Source organism: Sus scrofa, chromosome 2 (assembly GCF_054392235.1).
Source record: "Sus scrofa isolate SSC_HxYL_T2T_F1_AM1 chromosome 2, Sscrofa_HxYL_maternal_Yorkshire_Landrace_v2.0, whole genome shotgun sequence".
In the NCBI taxonomy this organism is placed as follows: Eukaryota; Metazoa; Chordata; class Mammalia; order Artiodactyla; family Suidae; genus Sus; species Sus scrofa.
Genome location: NC_139384.1, coordinates 15,132,413 through 15,152,057, shown reverse-complemented (window position 1 = coordinate 15,152,057; position 19,645 = coordinate 15,132,413). Strand labels below are relative to the sequence as shown.

Genomic DNA, 19,645 nt, shown 5'->3' with positions numbered 1-19,645 from the left:
TTCCTTATATTTGAACGATGAATTTGGGGCTTATAGTATATGGTCTTTTTTATATGAAGTCATAATTATAGTTTATAGGAAGTAATTTTAATAATTATTTAATTGACATTTGTCACTTCCCTTAAAAGACAAGATTAATTAGTATAAAAACTGCTGGATTCACCACGAAATAAAGAGCACGTAGAACTGCAACTGTAAGTTAGAAAACACTTGCTGTCTTTCGGAAAATTTAATGCACATGTGAAGACAGAAGAAACAAAAATTTGGCAAACGAAGAGGCTGAAACTTTTCCACAAATAAGGAATATCAAATAGAAATTTAAGACATAAAAAGAAACCTGTGTTATTTAGGAAATCACACATATTGGAATGAATGTTACATAATATCTATTCCATAATACCTATTGGATCACACCATATTAGACAAAACAATTTTGATTTTCATAAATTATTGTGTAAGATTAGGAGAAAAACAGATACATGTTATTTTCAAACGAACCACTTTTTATTTTTAAGTTTCTTCAGAGCCTCTTTCACATCCTTGTTCCTTAAGCTGTAAATCAGAGGGTTTAACATGGGAATCACAAGGGTGTAGAACAATGAGCTCATCTTGTCTTGATCTAGAGAGTACGAAGAGCTCGGCCTGAAGTACATGAAGAGCAGAGTCCCCTGGAAAATCACCACGGCAGTGAGGTGGGAAGTACAGGTGGAGAAAGCTTTGAACTTCCCCTCAGCTGAATGGATCTTCAGGACAGACAGAGCTATATAACCATAAGAGACAAGGACTCCTAAAATGGTACTCAATTCAATGAAGCCAAAAACTGTGAATATCGCTAACTCATTGACCTGTGTATCTGAACAAGACAGCAAAAGGAGGGGAGGAATATCACAGAAGAAATGGTTAATCTCATTAGACCCACAGAAGCATAAGCGGAATGCTAGTGTCGTGTGTATCAAAGCGTCCGCCATTCCCACCACGTAAACCCCAGCCAGGAGCAGGGAGCACAGGCTGCTGGACATGCTGACCGTGTAGAGCAAGGGGTGGCTGATGGCCTTGTACCGATCATAGGCCATCACTGCCAGCAGTAGACACTCAGCATCTGCAAAGGTGCAGAAGACCAAGAATTGCAGAGCACAGCCATGGAAGGGGATTGCCTTGTTCTTGGCCAGTAGGTCCACCAGCATCTTGGGCCCAATTGCTGTGGAATAGCAGAGGTCACAGAAGGAGAGGTGGCTGAGGAAAAAGTACATGGGCGTGTGCAGCCGGGGGTCCATTCGAATTAATGTGATCATTCCAAGGTTTGCAACAAGAATAATGAGATAAACAACTAGAAACATGGTAAATAGAGCCACTTTGATTACAGGGCGATTGCTAATTCCCAAGAGAAGGAATTCATTCAAGACAGAGCAATTTTCCCCATCCATTCTTTATTCTTCTAAAAGTGCTCCAGAAATAATCAAGAAACGGAGAGATCAATGTGTTCCCCCTTTTGGACACAAAACATAATGTGTACGTCAGATATAATTTTTTCGGTACATTATATTCTCAGAAAATAGCCCATACCCAAGGCTGAGCTATTTGATTGAAAAAATGTTAGTGTCTAGGACAGAATCTTGAGAAAGTTTGATTCTAAATTTGGATGTTATCCATGAGATATGTGACAAGTGTAAACCTTCACTCCTTTATCTCATCAATCAATCTGAACTGAAATCTCATTGCAGGTCAAATATAATATGAAAGCCACACCTAAATTAAGGACAAAACTGGAATACTCAGCCTTATGTTTTAAGACTATATATGCAATTAAGCATAAAAGTGATTATACTACCTGAATACTTAAGAATCACAATTTGTTTATCACTGTGTATTTAAAAAAGACACAATCAACTTATCTAAGATTTAAAAACAATGAATAGATGCTATTATTGTTTCTGATCTACACTTTAATGTACCTACTGAGATATTAGATACGTTTTAGTAATATTTTATCTCGCAATATTTTACTGCTTTGCCACATTATAATTACTTACATGCAGGAGTGGTCTGGTGTCTCTTGACCAGCCAAAAAAAAATGCTGAAAAGAAGTGAAAACAGCAGAATTCAACTAATACATTCTTATCCCTTTAGATTTTAACCTGACTCGTTCATTAAAAACAGAGATGATGTTTGACCCCTAACCTGGGAAATTCCATATGCCACAGGTGTGGCCATGAAAAAAAAAAAAAAAAAGACAGAGATAGGAACAAGAGTAATAAACATATATTTGATATAAACTTCCGTTTGTGTGTATGGATGCGTCTGCATGAGCCTGTGTCTCTGTTGATACAGTGCTGCCTCTTGCTATCTGATCACTGGTTTGGTGCGGGGAGGTTCAATCATGTGAAAGGCACCCCAAACGTGTTCTCCTTTAAGGAGAAACCTGATTTGGGATGAAAATACCTTCTTTTCACAAGCTGGATAAAGCAGCCCTTAGCTAGCTAGTACACCCAGGCAGAATGACCATCTCACCAACTCCACAAAACAAGAGTTTGAAAGTGTCCTGCTTGCAAGGGATGTTCAACTCAGTGGACTGTGAATGATGGACCAATTTTTGTTTTAGACTTTAGTAAATATAGTCTGTGGTTTGTATGGGGTTGAATTTACACAAACATGTATTTGTATTGTGATATATCACCTTTCCCTTATTAAAAACAGAAAAAAAAATCTTGAATTTGCATGTCCCTTTTCACAGTGAGTTTAAAAATTCAATTTTTTCTTAATTTTGTTTAATATATAGTGCATAAAAGCATTCATTTGCTAATCAACATGAACCTGTTTTATCCTGCTTTAATAAGAAATGCAATTTTTGCCATTAGACTACAGATTATTAACCCAAGCAAATAAATGTTCATTTATAAATTTCTAAATATATGATTATTTTTATAAATGTAAGGTCGTTATTCTTCATTCTTTAAATTTGGCAACTTAGAAACCTACCTGTGATGAACAAGTCCTTCTGTGCTTGCCTCTGAGAACTGAGAAATATAGACACATCACATTTTATTTTTACTTAATGACATTTGGGACTTAAGTCTCTAAAGCCTCTGCCTTCAAGAGTCTGTGATATTTAAACATGTGATTAATTAAATATCTAGTGCTCTATTTTCCCCCATGAATGTTAAAACAACGTCAGCAAAAGCCAAACTTTTAATTCTTCACACTTACACCAAATTGATAAACATCGGGACGTTAAAGTGATTTTTACAGTATGATTCATAGCTATCCTCCAATCAAATCAGACATCTAATGAAGCTCAAATAGACTCTCCACTTTAATTATTTTATGTTATTATCTCTCCTGTTAAAATTGTGAAATTAATACATTTATTAAATAATTACATTATCTAATTATTGTTTATCCATAGTTATTTTATACTGTTTCTTTCATTTCTGAAATAATCTCTTTCATCTTTCTACATAGAATCATAACAGTTTTTCACTGGGTATGTTAAATATTCTTTTTTATTTTATCATTAAACAGGAGTGATTCCATTTCTCCAGCCACATAATCAGATTTTGATTATTTATATAATTTCCCATTTGAAAAATCATCTCATTATTCTCCAAATGGATCCTGGGGAAAAAAAGAAATTTCATATTTGGACTCAGTTCTAAACTAATTTGACTGATCAGAAGACCTTCCAAATTCTCAATTACTTAGCTTCCTTGATGATCTTACACTAGAGGCCTATCTTTAGTTTATAATGATGATTGTCTCACGAGCATTAAAGAGTTATCCTGTTTCATCTTATAGTTTCCCCTATGTCCAGTGAAGCAAGAACAAGATAGTTTTATAAATAAGAATTGCTGAAGCGATGTGCATTTAAGTTGCCTTAATCATCAAATGGGTGATACCACGGTAGCTGTTCAGAGACATTATATTCAAGTGGTAAAATACTTGAATAGCTGAGGAAGGGCTGGAGAAGAGGAATCACCCTGACACCATTGATTTGTATGCAGTATTACGATTTTATGAATTGACCATAGAAGAAAGGTAGTATCAGTAACCATGTCACTGACTTGCCAGGAACAATGTGCACCTATGCGTATATACACATGTATCCTATGTATATTTATTTGAATGTGTGGTTGTACATGCGTGCACACACTGGTTGAAACGAAAGAAGGTTGAGCTGTGTTTGTTTTAGCATGTTGTTTATGTGTGCAACTGTAGCAATATTCCTTCATTTCTGCTTAAGAATCAGGTATAATGTCTAGAGTCATTCCTGTATCATACATACATGTCGACATTCATGCACACAATACATGTATGTGTGTGTATGCATGTGTGTATATATGTATACATACATACATATATATTCATTCATGACCATAACTGTTTTTTTGGCTGCATCCTTGGCATGTGGCAGTTCCCCGGCCCAGGATTGAACCTGTGCCACAGCAATGACAGTGCAGGATCTTTAACCCACTGAGCCACCATAGAACTCCTCCTTCTTAACAATAATTTAACAGATGTGTTTGCTTTTAAAATTTGTAGACATGCATCAAATACAATACCACCAGAACCCCTATTTAGAATTCGTGTCCTTATTATTAAAAATTATACTTATCTATTTTTAACTGGAAGCAAATCTATTTGAATAGAAAATAACTAACATGTGTTACTTCTTTTTGAATCTGTATAAAAGAGAGCATACCATTTTTGTTCAGTGGTACTTAGGACTTTTACATCTCTACAGGCTATTCTAATTCAGTGTGTAGCTAAAATAGGTATTTAATTAAGATTTATTCCAAAATAAATATTGCAACCTTGCCTACTAAAGTGGACAATTTTTATTTTAGTGGGAAAAAAAAGGAAATTACTTAGGAAATCTAAAATGTAACTAAGAAAACCAACAGAAAAATATTAGTACCTGAGAATGAACTAGTGGTGGTTTTGTTTGGTTTGGTTTTGGTTTGGTTTAGTTTTCTCAGATGCAGCCCTAAGATTCCATATAGTCTCCGGAATAATTTAGATTATATCCCATCTCTGTTTCTGGCCCCTGGGTTTTTCAGTATCTGATTCTCAGAAACAAGTTACAGATATAATTGTATGGTTTAATCTTCTGACATTTCGTTTAGTCGGGGTTACTGAGAAAAATGTATAGACCTTTCCACCATTATATTTACTCTTAATTACTTCATGTCCAATCTCATACCTGATTAAAAATAGTTAATGGATTTTCCAACAGTCATTATACTCCAGCAATCTCAAAATACCTGCATTGTTTTAATTTCGTAACATACAATGTGAACACACAGATACACACACACAAGCAGACACACTTACACACACTACTATTAAATGTACTGTGGCAATTATGGAAGATTTTTATAAAGACAGAAAAATCCAATTCAAATCATACTCCCTTAGAAAGCCATGTTTCCTGGCATATACAATCAGATTTTTAAACAAAATTGAGATCATTATGAACACATTTACACATAAAAGATTATGAAAAGAGGCATATACAATAATGGAAAGAAAACTTTGCATGCATAATTCTTTAAATCATAAACAACTCTGAATTGAAAGAAAGTATGCCTATATAATCCATCATATCCATGAAAATCCTTAGAAATGGACTTGACGAGGAATTCCCATTGTAACTCGGTGGGTTAAGATATAGTCTCTCTGAGGATGCGGGTTTGAACCCTGGCCTGGCTCAGTGGGTTAAGGATCCGGTGTTGCCACCGGCTGTGGTGTAGGTCTCAGGAGCAGCTTGGGTCCAGTATTGCTGTGGCTGTGGTGTGTATCCTTGCACCTGCAGCTCTGATTGGACCTCTAGCCTGGGAATTGACATATGCCTCAGGTATGGCCATGGAAAGAAAGAAAAAAGAAGAAAGAAAAGAAAAGAAATGGACTTTAAGAACAACAGGAGACCATTTTGAAGTTGTTAGCAAAAACTAGGAGTTTTCATATATCATTCATTACTAAAAAATACCATCGATTTTATACATTATCTCATATATTTTAAATGTTTACGAAGAACCTCCTTACAGAGTTGCAGAAATTGACATCACAGATATTAGGTTTTCCTGGCTGCAAAGCACATGCTCTCAGTAGGCTCCTGATTACAATGTAGTGAAATAAATCCTTCTTAAGAAATCATTGTCTCTTGGCTAATCTCATGGAATGCTAAAGTGTGTTTACAAACACTGGTTTACAGAATCAGGGCTCCACAGATTTCCAGAATTCTGAGCAATTGAGACGTCATCTAAGTCTCACTTCTAAAACAAAGTAGGGTTTCTACCTTGGTGGTGGATGACATGATAAGAAGGGTCACCAGATGTCAAAGAGGTCTGTTTCATTTGTTACAGATGAATACTGAACATGATTAACATCTGTGCGAAGAAAAATTGACATGGAGCATGGCTGCATTGCACAGTTCCAGGGCGGCAGTAGAAAATAGGAAAATTAATGATTCATGATGTTGTGCAACACAGCCGCTCCAGGGGGACACACTCTGTATCGGCCACATTCTAAGTGATATTTTACAGTATGTTGCTCAAGACACTATGCTTAAAAGCACAGATTGCTGTACACTCATTAGATGACTACTGTTGATTTATATTTCAATATAACATATAATAATCATACTCATCGGCTGAATTTTCTGCGACTTTATGAAGTTAATTTAATTGCCACTAAGCCAGCAAATGCAAAAGTAGAGGGGGATAAAGAATTAAGATGACTCAGTCATGTACTAGTTTATGTTCCTGAGGATGCCATGCACTTTCTTTTTAATCAAAAACCTCACATGGGAGTAAGTAGGGACCCAGTATTTCTTATCATTTGTTCCTTTGGGATTTTTTTGTTTGATTCTTTTGTTGCCATTTTCCTTCCTTGCTTTCTATAAAGCTAGAACACTCGTTAGGCTAAAATCAGTGAAATTAGTACAAATTTAATTTGGGGAAAAGTGATCTAAGTGACAACTGTTGATGTCTTTTTCTATTCTCCTCATTCTTGGCATACTGATCCCAATCCTAAGACATAAAAATGGTCTCTTGTAAGAGATATTATTGCGGCAAAGTTCGTATCATATGAAGTATTGCTAATAATAGTCTACCAGTTAAACTCAATAAACTGATGCATTCGCATTACTCAAATTGTTTGTTACCATTTTTTAGTTCTCCAGTACATACTAGGAGAATGTGGAGTTCTTCTTGTCTTCCAACTCACCCAAGTTTATTTTCCCCAGGCGTCTCCCTCTCTTTAGGGGATGCAATATTACCTTGGGTTACCTCCTTTGGGTTGGCTCCTTGTCATAGGTTAATTGACTATATAAAGTGTGAGTTTATTTCTGGCCCTCAATCCAGTTCCATCAATCTTTGTGTCGATTTTTGTGTCAGTGGTTTGTGTTTCATCTTCAGCATCTTTCATCAGTGCCATATAATCTTCAGAGTAGAGCTCTTTTACCTCCGTATGGAGAGAAACACCTGCAAAATGTTGCTTGCCAGAAGAGTACCCAAACGAGCTCTCAGAAATGATCGCTGCCTGTATCTTTGTTTCTATGGGGGAATCCCAGTTGCCTCCTGCTTCTCTGGGAGGTTCTCCAAGATCAGCAAATGGGTTTGATTCACACTACCTTCCAATTTCTGCCTCTCTGCTTAGACTCAGTGTATGTGAGATTTTGCACGGTTGCTTTAAGAGTGGAGTCTGTTTCCCTTAGTCATCCAGCTCTTTCATAGGCAAGCCTCTCTGGCTTTCAAAACTAAATATTCTGGGGCCTTTTTTTCCCAGTGGAGGAACCCTGGGCTGGGCTGAGGAGCCCAATGCAGCACTCAGAACCCTTGCTTTCTTGGGGAGAACCACTGCAATTGTCCTTATCCTCCCCTTTGCAGGTTGCCCACCTGGGCAGGTGGGTCCTAACTGTACCATGTCTCAGCCCCTCCCACCCATCTCATTGTGGTTCCTTCTTGATATCGTCAGTTGTGGAAAATCTTTGCTGCTAGTCAACATACTGTCATCATAGACATTTGCTCTGTAAATGGTTGTAATTTTGGTGTGTCCAGGGGAGAAGGTGAGCTCAGGGTTTTCCTAATCCGCCATCTTGGCTACATGTCAATGTGGAAATTTTTGTACATGTGTTTTGGGAAAGATATGTATGCATTTATCTGATATAAAAACAGGAATTTAAAATTGTATGGTCATGTGTGTGTATAAAATTTAGTAAATATCATCATACATTTTCTTTGAAATATGCGAATCCACACTTCCATCAACATGCTGTCATGGTGTGAGTCCTCTGGCTATTAAACATCATCACTAACATCGCCTTTTATTTTAATTTTAGCCATTATGCAGAATATTTTATTTCCCTGATGGCTTAATACATTTGATTATCCATTTAAAATAAAAATGTTCCCTAAAATAAAAATGCAAAGTGGAAAGCTGGTTAAATAGGACCAGCTTGATGGTGTTAGAACTCCTACAACCCATTCATCTCATGATGGCTACTTCCATTCTAGCTCAAATTGGCGTAGGGATGTCATGACCTCCATTAGTATGAATATAGTTCATTCATAAGCTTTTTTTTTTTATTATAGTATAGTCGATTTACAATACTGTGTCAGTGCTTGCTGTACAGCAGAGGGACCCAGTCATACATTCTTTTTCTCATGCTAGCTTCCATTACGTTCTACCCAAAGAGACTGGACGCATTTCCCTATACAGTACAGCAGGACCCCATTGCTTATTCATTCTAAATGTTATGGGTTGCATCTACCAAACCATCCATCCCACTCTCTCCCTGCTCTTCCCTGACAACCACAAGTCTGCTCTCCATGTCTGTAATCTCTCTGTTTAAGCACACCAATAGAATTGGGTCCTGCATTGATAGTTTCACATCAGTATAGATACCGAATGCAGTGGCAGCAATACATAATAAAGATTATCCAACTTAAGCCCATCTTTTTCTGGTAAACACTAAGTTCCAAAGAGTAAGAGTCATTTGTTGGAGGTCACAGTTGTAATGAACTGAAAGTACAGATTCAGACCCAATTTTATTCTTGCTTCTTTGATTCATAGCATGTTTCTGCAGATGATTTCAAACTAGTTTAAATCTGCCTCCTCTTAAGAGAGAGCTACACATCTATTGATGTAGTGAGTATTAATACATACATAGAGTCATCACATATATATAGGCACAGATATACGTACTACATTTCTTATTTATTTATTTATTTATTTATTTTTGTCTTTTTCCCTTTTCTGGGGCCGCTCCTACGGCATATGGAGGTTCCCAGGCTAGGGGTCAAATCGGAGCTGTAACTGCCAACCTACACCACAGCTCACAGCAATGCTGGATCCTTAACCCGCTAAGGAAGGCAGGGATCGAAACTGCAACCTCATGATTCCTAGTTGGATTTGTTAACCACTGAGTGACAACGGGAACTCCCATACTGCATCTCTATACTTTAAAAACATAATCTAAATATTCTTTAGAAAATTACATTATACCTGATCAAACAGAAATTTAAGTGTTTACCATCTGGATAATTTTCTTCAAATTGAAACACAAACTAGAATCCCCCAAAAATCTTATTTTCCTGGCCATGTGTAAAGGCTATTAAAATAGTATCTTTAAATAAAAGGGTAAAGAAAAAAAAGTACTAAGGAAGGGAGTTCCCACTGTGATGCAGTGCATTAAGGATCCGACATCACCACAGCTGTGGATTTGCTCCCTGGCCTGGGAACTTCCACATGCTATGGGTGCAGCTGAAAAAGAAAGAAAAAAAAATATTAAGGAATATCTCCTTTTCTTAAATATATATGTGAAAGATAGTCATTGAATCCAATTTTATGTAATATGAGTAGGTTTAATTTTTATAGATATGAATATGTTTAATATGTTTTTAATAAAGTAAATTGAGTGTGGAAGGACTTTGGACAATGATTAAGAGGTCCTTCCTGATATGTCAAATATTGAGTGGACAAAAAATATATTATTTGGGATATAAAATAAAATATTGAGTAAAAAATATATACATCTTTGTTTTAAAATTCTGTTCAATCAGTAATCAAAGGCAAGTAATCTGCTGATAATTACATGTTTTAATGTGTTGCTTTGTTCTTATGATGCCTTGAAGTACATAATATTCAGCATATGTTATAACTAAAGGGATATATAAAATTAGTAACCAAATTGAAATCCTTTTATATCTCATTGCCCTGTCCACCAGAAAAGAATGTCTCCGTGTTCTTTTCTTCACAACATAAAATAAAATGAGTAGTCTTTACAACCTGATCATAGTGTTATATTTTTCATAAATGGGTTAACTGGTAGTTTATTACGGTGAAGACAACACAAGCAATTAATTATGTTAATGGTACACAGTGACGATTAGTTAATATTTAGCTATCGACAATGACCAATGTTAAAATTATATTTACAGCATAGTCCCAGTTTATTTCACAGCTACACAGAGAGTAAATACCATTATATACAAATGAAATATAAAAGTAAATGCTACTTCCTTCTTCCTTTTACATGGAGCACGTATTTTTTTTAATAGTGATTCCTTTACAACTTAAACTGTACAGATTGGAACAAATCAAAGAAGATGGGAGTCCTCTTTTCCAGTGGCCTTTAGAGAAGGTCCAGGGGCAATCCTTCAACTCCCATCCATGCAGTTTCTGCAGAGTGGTCCGTGGTACCATATCTGTTCTCCCAAATGAGGGCAAGAAGGAAAATCCACAAACCGATGAGCAGTCCATGCGATGCTGTAGAAATCTAGAGCTGCTGACTCTGGGGTTACCTGCTGATGTAATTGGGGCAGAAAGGTGAGGAATAGGGGTCCAAGATGGTCTCTACATCTAACCATTGCTGTCTTGATACTTATTCAGCCAGTGCCAAAAGACATAAGCACAAATGGATTTTGTCTTAAATGGATACACTGGAATAAACTAAAATACAGGGAGAATTTTTTTATTTAAAAAATTAACAAAGCTCCTTTTCACATTGGTTTTTCCAAGGGACAGATTTAGTTATTCACTAATTATTTCTACATGGCATCACGAAGCCAAACTTTTTAAAATACCAAGTAGAAATATGGGTAAATAAGACAGATAAGGGCCTTGCACTTAGGGAACTCTGAGTTAGGAACTTTGCACTTATAGGACTTTTAAATTATTTTTATGTATTTATTCACTCCTTATTCACTTCTAAGTATTATGATGGAGCACTTATGGGTGACACCAGTACATAGGAAAGACCGAAACAAAGCTTTTAACCTACTAACACTCCCAAAGTCCCGTAAGCCCATTGTTTAAAACAAATATTGGAATATTTGGAAGATATGTTGAATTGATGTTAGGGCAAGGATTGCTCTGCCCAGGATATCTCTCTGAAGCATATATATGAACAGAGGAGAGGTAGAAAAAGCCCTCTGAAAATCAGCAAAGTGAACCTATCACTATCTTTGCATAGAATGGAGAAAAGATGAAGATCAATAATTACTGACCCCTACACTCAACTGGCGCACAAAGATAAGTCATGGGAAATATCTAGAAGTTGTATTGGTGAGACTAGAAGAATCTATGTCAAAATGCATGAACTTTAGCTCTCAGAATCTTTCAGTAAATACTTTGGGGTGAAAACACAAATTAGTGCCAATTACTTTCTTCATGGCATCTTTCACATCTTTATTCCTTAAGCTGTAGATCAGTGGGTTTAACATGGGAATGACCACTGTGTAGAAGATAGAGGCTATTTTGTCCGTGTCCATGGAGTAACTGGAGCTGGGTCTGAAATACATGAACAGGAGTGTGCCATGAAACACAGCCACAGCGGTTAAGTGGGAGGCACATGTGGAGAAGGCTTTGCGTCTCCCCTCGGCTGAGTTCATTCTAAGGATGGTGGTTAGGATGTAGCTGTAGGAGAGGAGGACAGTGACGATGCTACAGCCCACAACACAGCCAATAAAAGTGAACATCACAATCTCATTTATAGATGTATCTGAGCAGGAGAGGGCTAGCAAGGGTGGAATGTCACAGAAAAAGTGCTCGATGATATTGGAATTGCAGAAGGATAATCGAAATGTACAACAGGTGTGGATTGCTGAATCCACCAAGCCTACAATGTAGGCAGTAGCCACAAGCTGGGTACAGACTCTCCTGGACATGGCCACTGTATAAAGGAGTGGATTACAAATGGCTACATAACGGTCATAAGCCATGACAGCCAACATGAGACATTCCACATCTGCAAAGGTCCCAAAAAGGTACATCTGGACAGCACATAAATTGTACGGAATCCTCTTTTGCTCAGATAAGAAATCAGCCAGCATCTTGGGAGAGACAGAGGAGGAGTAGCAGACATCGCAGAAGGACAGATTGCTCAGGAAATAGTACATGGGTGTGTGGAGTCTGGGGTCCATCTGGATGAGCAGGATCATCCCTAGATTGGCCACCACGGTTATGCCATAAACCAGCAGGAAGAGCACAAAGAGCCCCTGCTGCACGTCCTGCCTGCTTGAAAGTCCCAGGAACGTGAACTCAGTGAACCTGGTGCAGTTCTCAGCCTCCATCGCTCAGACCTGGAAAGCCCTGTTGTGAAAGAGGAAATGGAAGTGGAGGGTAACATCATCTTACTATCTTAACTGTTCACCTACTAGTCTTTTCTCTATTTCAGTAATTAGAGAAAGATACAATGCTAGGACTGCATGAGGTAAACTTGACTCATTAAAATATATCCAATTTAATATAAATCAATAAATGATAATAATAATATCACTTACATTCATGTAGTGTTATACTGCTTGTGGCCCCGTTTTATTTAAATTAAATTATGCTAGTTTCACAGCAACATCGTAGTATTTAGGATCATTTTTGCTACTTCTCTCCCATATTAAGGAAGTGATGTCTTCAGAATCAAGGGAGTAGTTCTTCAATTAGTTGCTCCAGATAACCCACATCTTGCAACAAGATTGTTGTTCTTCTTTTAAATACCGTAAAGATACTGTTTGATCCTGTAACAGAGGAGCCTAGTATGAGAGGCACAAGTAACAGATATATAGTCCTTTTTTATTTCCTTATTGTCTACCATTCAAGTGGACAGAACTATAGCATGTTCCTGGGTGCATGTCCCTACTTCTCCATTCATCCCTCAGGTTCCGTTCAGGATCCACGAACAAAGGAAAGAGATATTTGGGGGATTCAGGATCCACTGGAGCAGGGAGGGAACCAAAGAAGATAGAGCGATTCTGTGAGCTCTGTTTTGGAGAACTCAGGTAGGAATACTCCAGGGCTCACCACGGTCCTCCTGGCACTCGTTGCTCAAGGGAAATTATGAAGAATATTGGAGCTTTAATTGCAGGGCTACTGGTAGGTCGGGTGGCACAGAGGCAAGAAAGACAGTGTGGTTTCCTGTGAGTCCTTCTGCCATAACAGACTGCAATCCACATGATGTAGTCACCAACAGATCAGACATATAAGAGGCTTGATAAGAAGACTCGAACGTTCACAATCCCCTACATCCAGAGAGATTCGTATCTGAACTGTGCTGCCACCTCCATTCTTTAGAAAGTATAATAAGTTATACTATTGCTTAATTGTCTCCTCTGATCCTATTGCTTGTATTTCTGAAATCTGCCTCCCTCTGGTTTAAATGAATTGGTGTTCCTTGAAATTTTTTGCCCCCTTGTTACATGCTACTCAACCGATTATCTTATGTGTAACATTATACATCCCCTTCTCTGTTCTTGGAGACTATCCATGAATTGGAGTTGAAAGTAGATAAAGAACTGAAAAAGAGTATCTGGGGAACGATCTGGTCATCAACGTGCAGGTCTCTAAACCCTTGGCTTAAACTTATTTGCGTATCTGCCCATGTAGACAGATCATTTATAAAATGGTTTCTTTTAAAAATTAAAACTTCAAAAAAATATGAAAGGATAGGTGACACATTGAAAACAATATGTCTGACCACCACATACTTGCTTTTTTTGTTGGTATTCCCTGCTCTCTCTATATAGACATATTTTCATTAAATAGACAAGGTAATGAAAATAAAAGTTTGTATAATATTTCATACACTTCTTTGGTTTTATAACATGCTTTCGGTTGAAAAGGACAGAATAACTAAAGGAATCTAAAATATAAATCTGAGAAACAGTAAAAAAAAATTACTAGTACCTGAATCAGAACTATGGAGTTTTTTGTGTGGCCTGCAGTTCTGTCTGTAGGAAGGTTCAGCGTTGTCTCCTGTCTGACTTAGATTATATAGCATATTTGATCCCTGGTTGAATGTTGAACACTTGGTCTCTGTGGAATAAGTGACAAATATAATAGCATGGTTTAACACCTGTTACTTCTTACACGCCAGGTGATTGAGAGAGAAGAAAAGAATTTCTTAAAAATTTTACTGTTTTTACATTTTTTCTAGTCCCTCTCTACCTTCCTGCCCAAGTTTACTTATTTACCAGTACTAAAATGAGTTCCATCAATGAGCATTCCTTATTTATCAGCTCAAAAATCCCTCTACTGGCATTTCATTTTATTTCCATAATTTAGAAAACAAATGCACACCCGTTCATGCTCACACTTGACATACACAAACTCTTAAAAGCATTTATATTTAAAATATTTATAAATATAGCAAGAAAAATGAGCATACTCATATTGCTTTTAAGAAAAACTAGTTTTGTTTTCTGTGTTAGGAGATTTTTGAACAAAAATGATGTCAGAATAAATATACTTTATTTGTAAATAAGTATTAGGAATCTAGTCAATGCATTTCTTTCTATTATTGTACGTTGATTCATTAATTCTATCCTCTGATAATAGCCACTTGGTTTATATACAATTTTCATATCATAGAAATGCTGATATGAAGAAAACTACATGTATGTAATTTATCAAGTCTTAATTTTTATAGGAAATGGGCTTTAAGAACAAAGATATTTGACTTTAAATACATGTATCTGGCCTTTTTTTCCCAGTTGGATGTTTATATTATTTAATTAGCATCACCTTTATATTTTATATTGTCACACATGTCCTGAGTTATCTCAGACAACCTCACTATATGATAGAAAAAATGAAACACAGAGATGATAAACTTCTACAGCTCTGTAGACACGAAGTTTGACTCCATAGAAATTGCTCACAATAGACTCCTGAATAGAGTGCAGTGATTCAAATTTGTCTTAAAAGATAACTCTCTTAAATAGTCTTGTAAAAATATGATAGTATCTTTATGTTAAAAGTAATGTTTGAAAACTCACACAATCAATGACCCAAAGAAGCCTCGATTTCTGAAAGGACCGGGAGACCATTCAAGCCCCACTTCTAAGTCAAGGTAAAATCTGAACAGTGCAGAGGAAAGCAATTAGGAAGGCTTGTCACATTAGGGGATGATCTGATTTATTTATATCATCTGGATACTTAAACGTAATTAACGTTGGCATGAAGAGAAATTGATGTGGAGAGGGCTTGCATTGGAAAGTTTAAGGAATCAAATAGAAAATAAAGAAATAGCTGTCCCTTGAAGTTGTGCAATGTAGCAACTTGGGGAATAATCTCTGTATAGTCCATTTGGTGGGCAAAATTTTATCTGTGTATGAAATACTGTCAAACACTAACAAGCATAGGTTGCTATGTGTTTTTTTGTTTTGTTTTGTTTCTGGTTTGTTTATTTGTTCTGATTTTTTAGGGCTGTACCTGCAGCATATGGAAGTTCCCAGGCTAGTGGTCAAATCAGAGTTGCAGCTGCAGGCCTACGCCATAGACACAGCAACATCTGATCTCTGTGAGGCCAGGGACTGAACCTGCATCCTCACGAAGGCAGTGTGAGATTCTTAACCCACTGAGCCACAATGAGAACTCCCATCCTGTGTTCTTTAAATGCATACAGTTTGTAAATGTTCCCCTAAATGTACAATAATCATGTACATTAGCTATACATCTTTAGTCTTACTGCAGTTAATTTTTGAAGACATGTAAATGTAAAATTTCTGTTTAAAAAAAGTGTGAAAAGCATGCACCAGTTGATGTATTATGATACTTCAGGTAGTTTCATATTTTTTCTAATGTTTACCTTGAACAGAGAGAAAAAATAGGGTTGGCAGAGATTTTTGTTTACTTTTTTTGTGTTGTTTACTTGTTTGTATTAAGTTGACATTTTCATTAAAATAGTAATGGGAAGAGGAGCAATAAATGTTTCTGAGAAGTATACATCTTTGCTTCTTACATTTGTACACATTCATTATGTGTGTCTGTGGGTATAGTGAGATATGAAAATTGGGATGTGGGTGGTAGTCTGATTTTTATTTTTTCTAGACTTAGGCATTATGGTACTTGGATACCATAAACATTGTGGCATGGACTTGGATTTACCTATACTATTATTTGAAAAAGACAAGAGCAAAATTGCATGTACAATGATATCACTCGCACAGTGATAAACAGTAGTGGTTCATTTATCCACTTTGATTAAAGCATAAATAGTTAAAATATTTAATATCCTTCTACAAATTACAAATGAGGTTTGTCAAACTCACATAGGTCTAACAAGATAATATTCTTATTTAGTTATTAGGTTACAGTGTTTATTTAACTGAGTAAGCTGGTATAAAGTGGTTAGGCTACAAATCCTCAGGGTTGATTCCTCACTTTTCCCATCCCATATTCTTTAAAATTAGCTATTTAAAAACCTACCTGGAATGAGCAAGTCTTTCTGTCTTTTCTCTCTGGTACATTCACAACAGGAAGATTGCATTTTATTTCTATCTAGTGATTGTCGGGAAATATCTCTAAAGCCTCAGATTGGATACTTCTGTGTTATGAGAACATAATTCATTACATTTCTGTTCCTCTAGTTCCCCTTGTGAATGGTGCATTAACTTCGGAAAAGGCTGAGTTTATAATTCTTCATTCTTTTCACCAATTTGATCAATGTCGTAAATTAACCAGAATTTAATTATATGCAAAATGGCCACCATACACCTACATTCTCCTCCAGTGAAAACAGATGGCTAATGAAATTGACATAGGTTCTCTACTAGTGATTTCCATCTCATCTTCATTTTTGATCCAGTTTCTTCCATTTCTGAAATATCTCCCTCACTTCCCATTTAGAGTTATGACAATCTTACTTACTGCTTTCTTTCATTAGTCTTTGTATGAACCCTGTTCCCCAAGTACATAACAATCACCCTATTTCAATGATTTTTTGATTGTGTAGCTGCAGAAAACTTTTCCCTTCTTCCCTTCTAAGTTCTTCGACTAGCTGAATAATTAAATTGCCATAAAACAGAGTAACAAGAAAAAAATTACTTTTCTATGTGTGGAGATCCCATTAAAAGAATGAGATGGGAGTTCCCGTCGTGGCGCAGTGGTTAACGAATCCGACTAGGAACCATGAGGTTGTGGGTTCGATCCCTGCCCTTGCTCAGTGGGTTAACGATCCGGCGTTGCCGTGAGCTGTGGTGTAGGTTGCAGACACGGCTCGGATCCCGCGTTGCTGTGGCTCTGGCGTAGGCTGGTGGCTACAGCTCCGATTCGACCCCTAGCCTGGGAACCTCTATATGCCGCGGGAGCGGCCCAAGAAATAGCAACAACAACAACAACAAAAAAAAAACAAAAGACAAAAAAAAAAAAAAAAAAAAAAAAGAATGAGATGAAAAGTGACTAAAGCAGATAATTTTTATTCCTTTTAGACAAGAAAACAATGCATTTGTGAAGAATTGACAGGACAAAGGGGTTTAGGCCCTGGGTAGTAATTAGTAAAGAACTAACAATGTTTAATTATATAGACTTCTTGGTCCTAAGTTCTCTGTTTCTGGTGATGTGAATATCTTTTAACTTCCCGGCACAGAGAGGAGAAATTTTTTTTTTTAATCTAATTTTTAGGGCTGCACCTGAGGCATAAGGGTCAAATGGGAGCTGTAGCTGCCTGGCTACACCACAGGCACAGCAACTCGGGATCCGAGGTGTGTCTGCAACCTATACCATAGTTCATGGCAATGCCAGATCTTTAACTCACAGAGCAAAGCCAGGGATCAAACCTGCATCCTAGTGAATACTAGTTGGGTTCTTAACCCCCTGAGCCACAACAGGAACTCTGAGGGGAAGATTTATTTCCTGATTTCTGGAGTACAAATGAAGGTCAGCATGTCCTTTTTCCATTGGCTTCTTTTTAAATAACTTTAATTGGAAGTCATTAATATGCCAAAGTGCTATATTTTGGGATAGCATATGCTGCTCTCTTTCAATTGTCTAACATCCATCACACATAGTACACTCTTTATTGAATTCTATACTTTATTTGTATACAGGCATACCTCATTTTATTGTGACTTGCAGATAGTTTTTTTTTTTTTTTTTTTACAAATTGAAGGTTTGTTTTAACCCTGCATCAAGCAAGTCTCAGTGCTGTTTTTTTCCAATAGAATTTACTCACTTCATGTCTCTGTATCACATTTTTTTTTTTCAGGGCTGCAATTGCAGGATGTGTAATTTCCCATACTAGGGGTTGAATTGGAGCTGCAGCTGCCAGCTTATGCCACAGCCATGGCAATATGGGATTGGAGCTGTATCTGTACCTATGCCACATCTCGTGGCAACACTGGATCATTTAGCCACTGAGGCCGGGGGTCGAACTTGCATTCTCAGGACACTGTGTCAGGTCTTTAACCCGCTGAGCCGCAATAGGAAATGCTAAAGACTCAGATGATGGTTAGCAATTTTTAAGCTATAAAATGTGGGTTTTTGTTTGTTTGTTTGTTTTGTTTTTTTTTGATTTTTAGGACCATACCCAAAACATATGGAGGTTCCCAGGCTAGAAGTCTAATCAGAGCTGCAGCTGCTGGCCTACTCCACAGCCACAGCAGCAAAAAGACCTGAACCGTGTCTTTGACCTACACTACAGCTCACGGCAATGCCAGATCCTTAACCCACTGAGCTAGGCCAGGGATCACACCCACGTCCTCATGGATATGAGTTGGGTTCATTACCAATGACCCACAATAGGAACACCTATAAAATAATTTTTAATTATGGTTTGTACATTTTTTAAACACAATGCTATTGCATACTTAAAAAACTACAGTGTAGTGTAAATCTAAATTTTTTTCATATGCATTGGGAACCAAAAAAAAAAAGATAAAACTCCCTTTATTGCAGTATTCACCATATTGTAGTGGTCTGGTACTGAACCCTTGATGTTTCTGAGGTCTGCCTCTACGTGACTTTGTACTTTCCTGCAATCCTTAGCATGAGATTTTCATAAGTAATGACTCAGTAAATGTGTGTTATTAAACATTTTCCTGTTGTGAAGCTGGTGAATGTTCTCTGTCTCTGGTGATATAAGGCTGGTAGATATTCCGCAAAATTAGAAATAAACAGCATTTGAAGATTGTATCTACTAGTATAATTCATATGAACAAGGACAATCTTCTATTTTAAAAATGTCTTGGGATAACACTTTCCAAAAAATAGCCAAGGTCTGTGTGTTCCCAAAATAGCTACTTTGTACACATAAAAACATAGTAGAGAATGGTGATGATCAGGAGCTGGAGGTGAAGGAACTGAGGAGATGTTGGTTACAAATTTGTGGGATGAACTAGTTCTGGAGATCTAACACACAGCATTTTGATTAATGTTA

At 36.9% G+C, this 19,645-nt stretch overlaps 2 protein-coding genes across 2 annotated transcripts; both read right to left on the bottom strand.

The window, feature by feature from the left end:
- Positions 1-488: 488 nt before the first annotated feature.
- Positions 489-1,436, bottom strand: LOC110258262 (olfactory receptor 5W2-like). The gene has a single exon (XM_021081443.2). The coding sequence runs from the start codon at positions 1,422-1,424 to the stop codon at positions 489-491; it is 936 nt and encodes a 311-aa protein (XP_020937102.2). The 5' UTR covers positions 1,425-1,436.
- A 10,170-nt stretch (positions 1,437-11,606) lies between these two features.
- LOC146405180 (olfactory receptor-like protein OLF2) lies at positions 11,607-12,569 on the bottom strand. The gene has a single exon (XM_085011652.1). The coding sequence runs from the start codon at positions 12,567-12,569 to the stop codon at positions 11,607-11,609; it is 963 nt and encodes a 320-aa protein (XP_084867778.1).
- Positions 12,570-19,645: the final 7,076 nt, after the last annotated feature.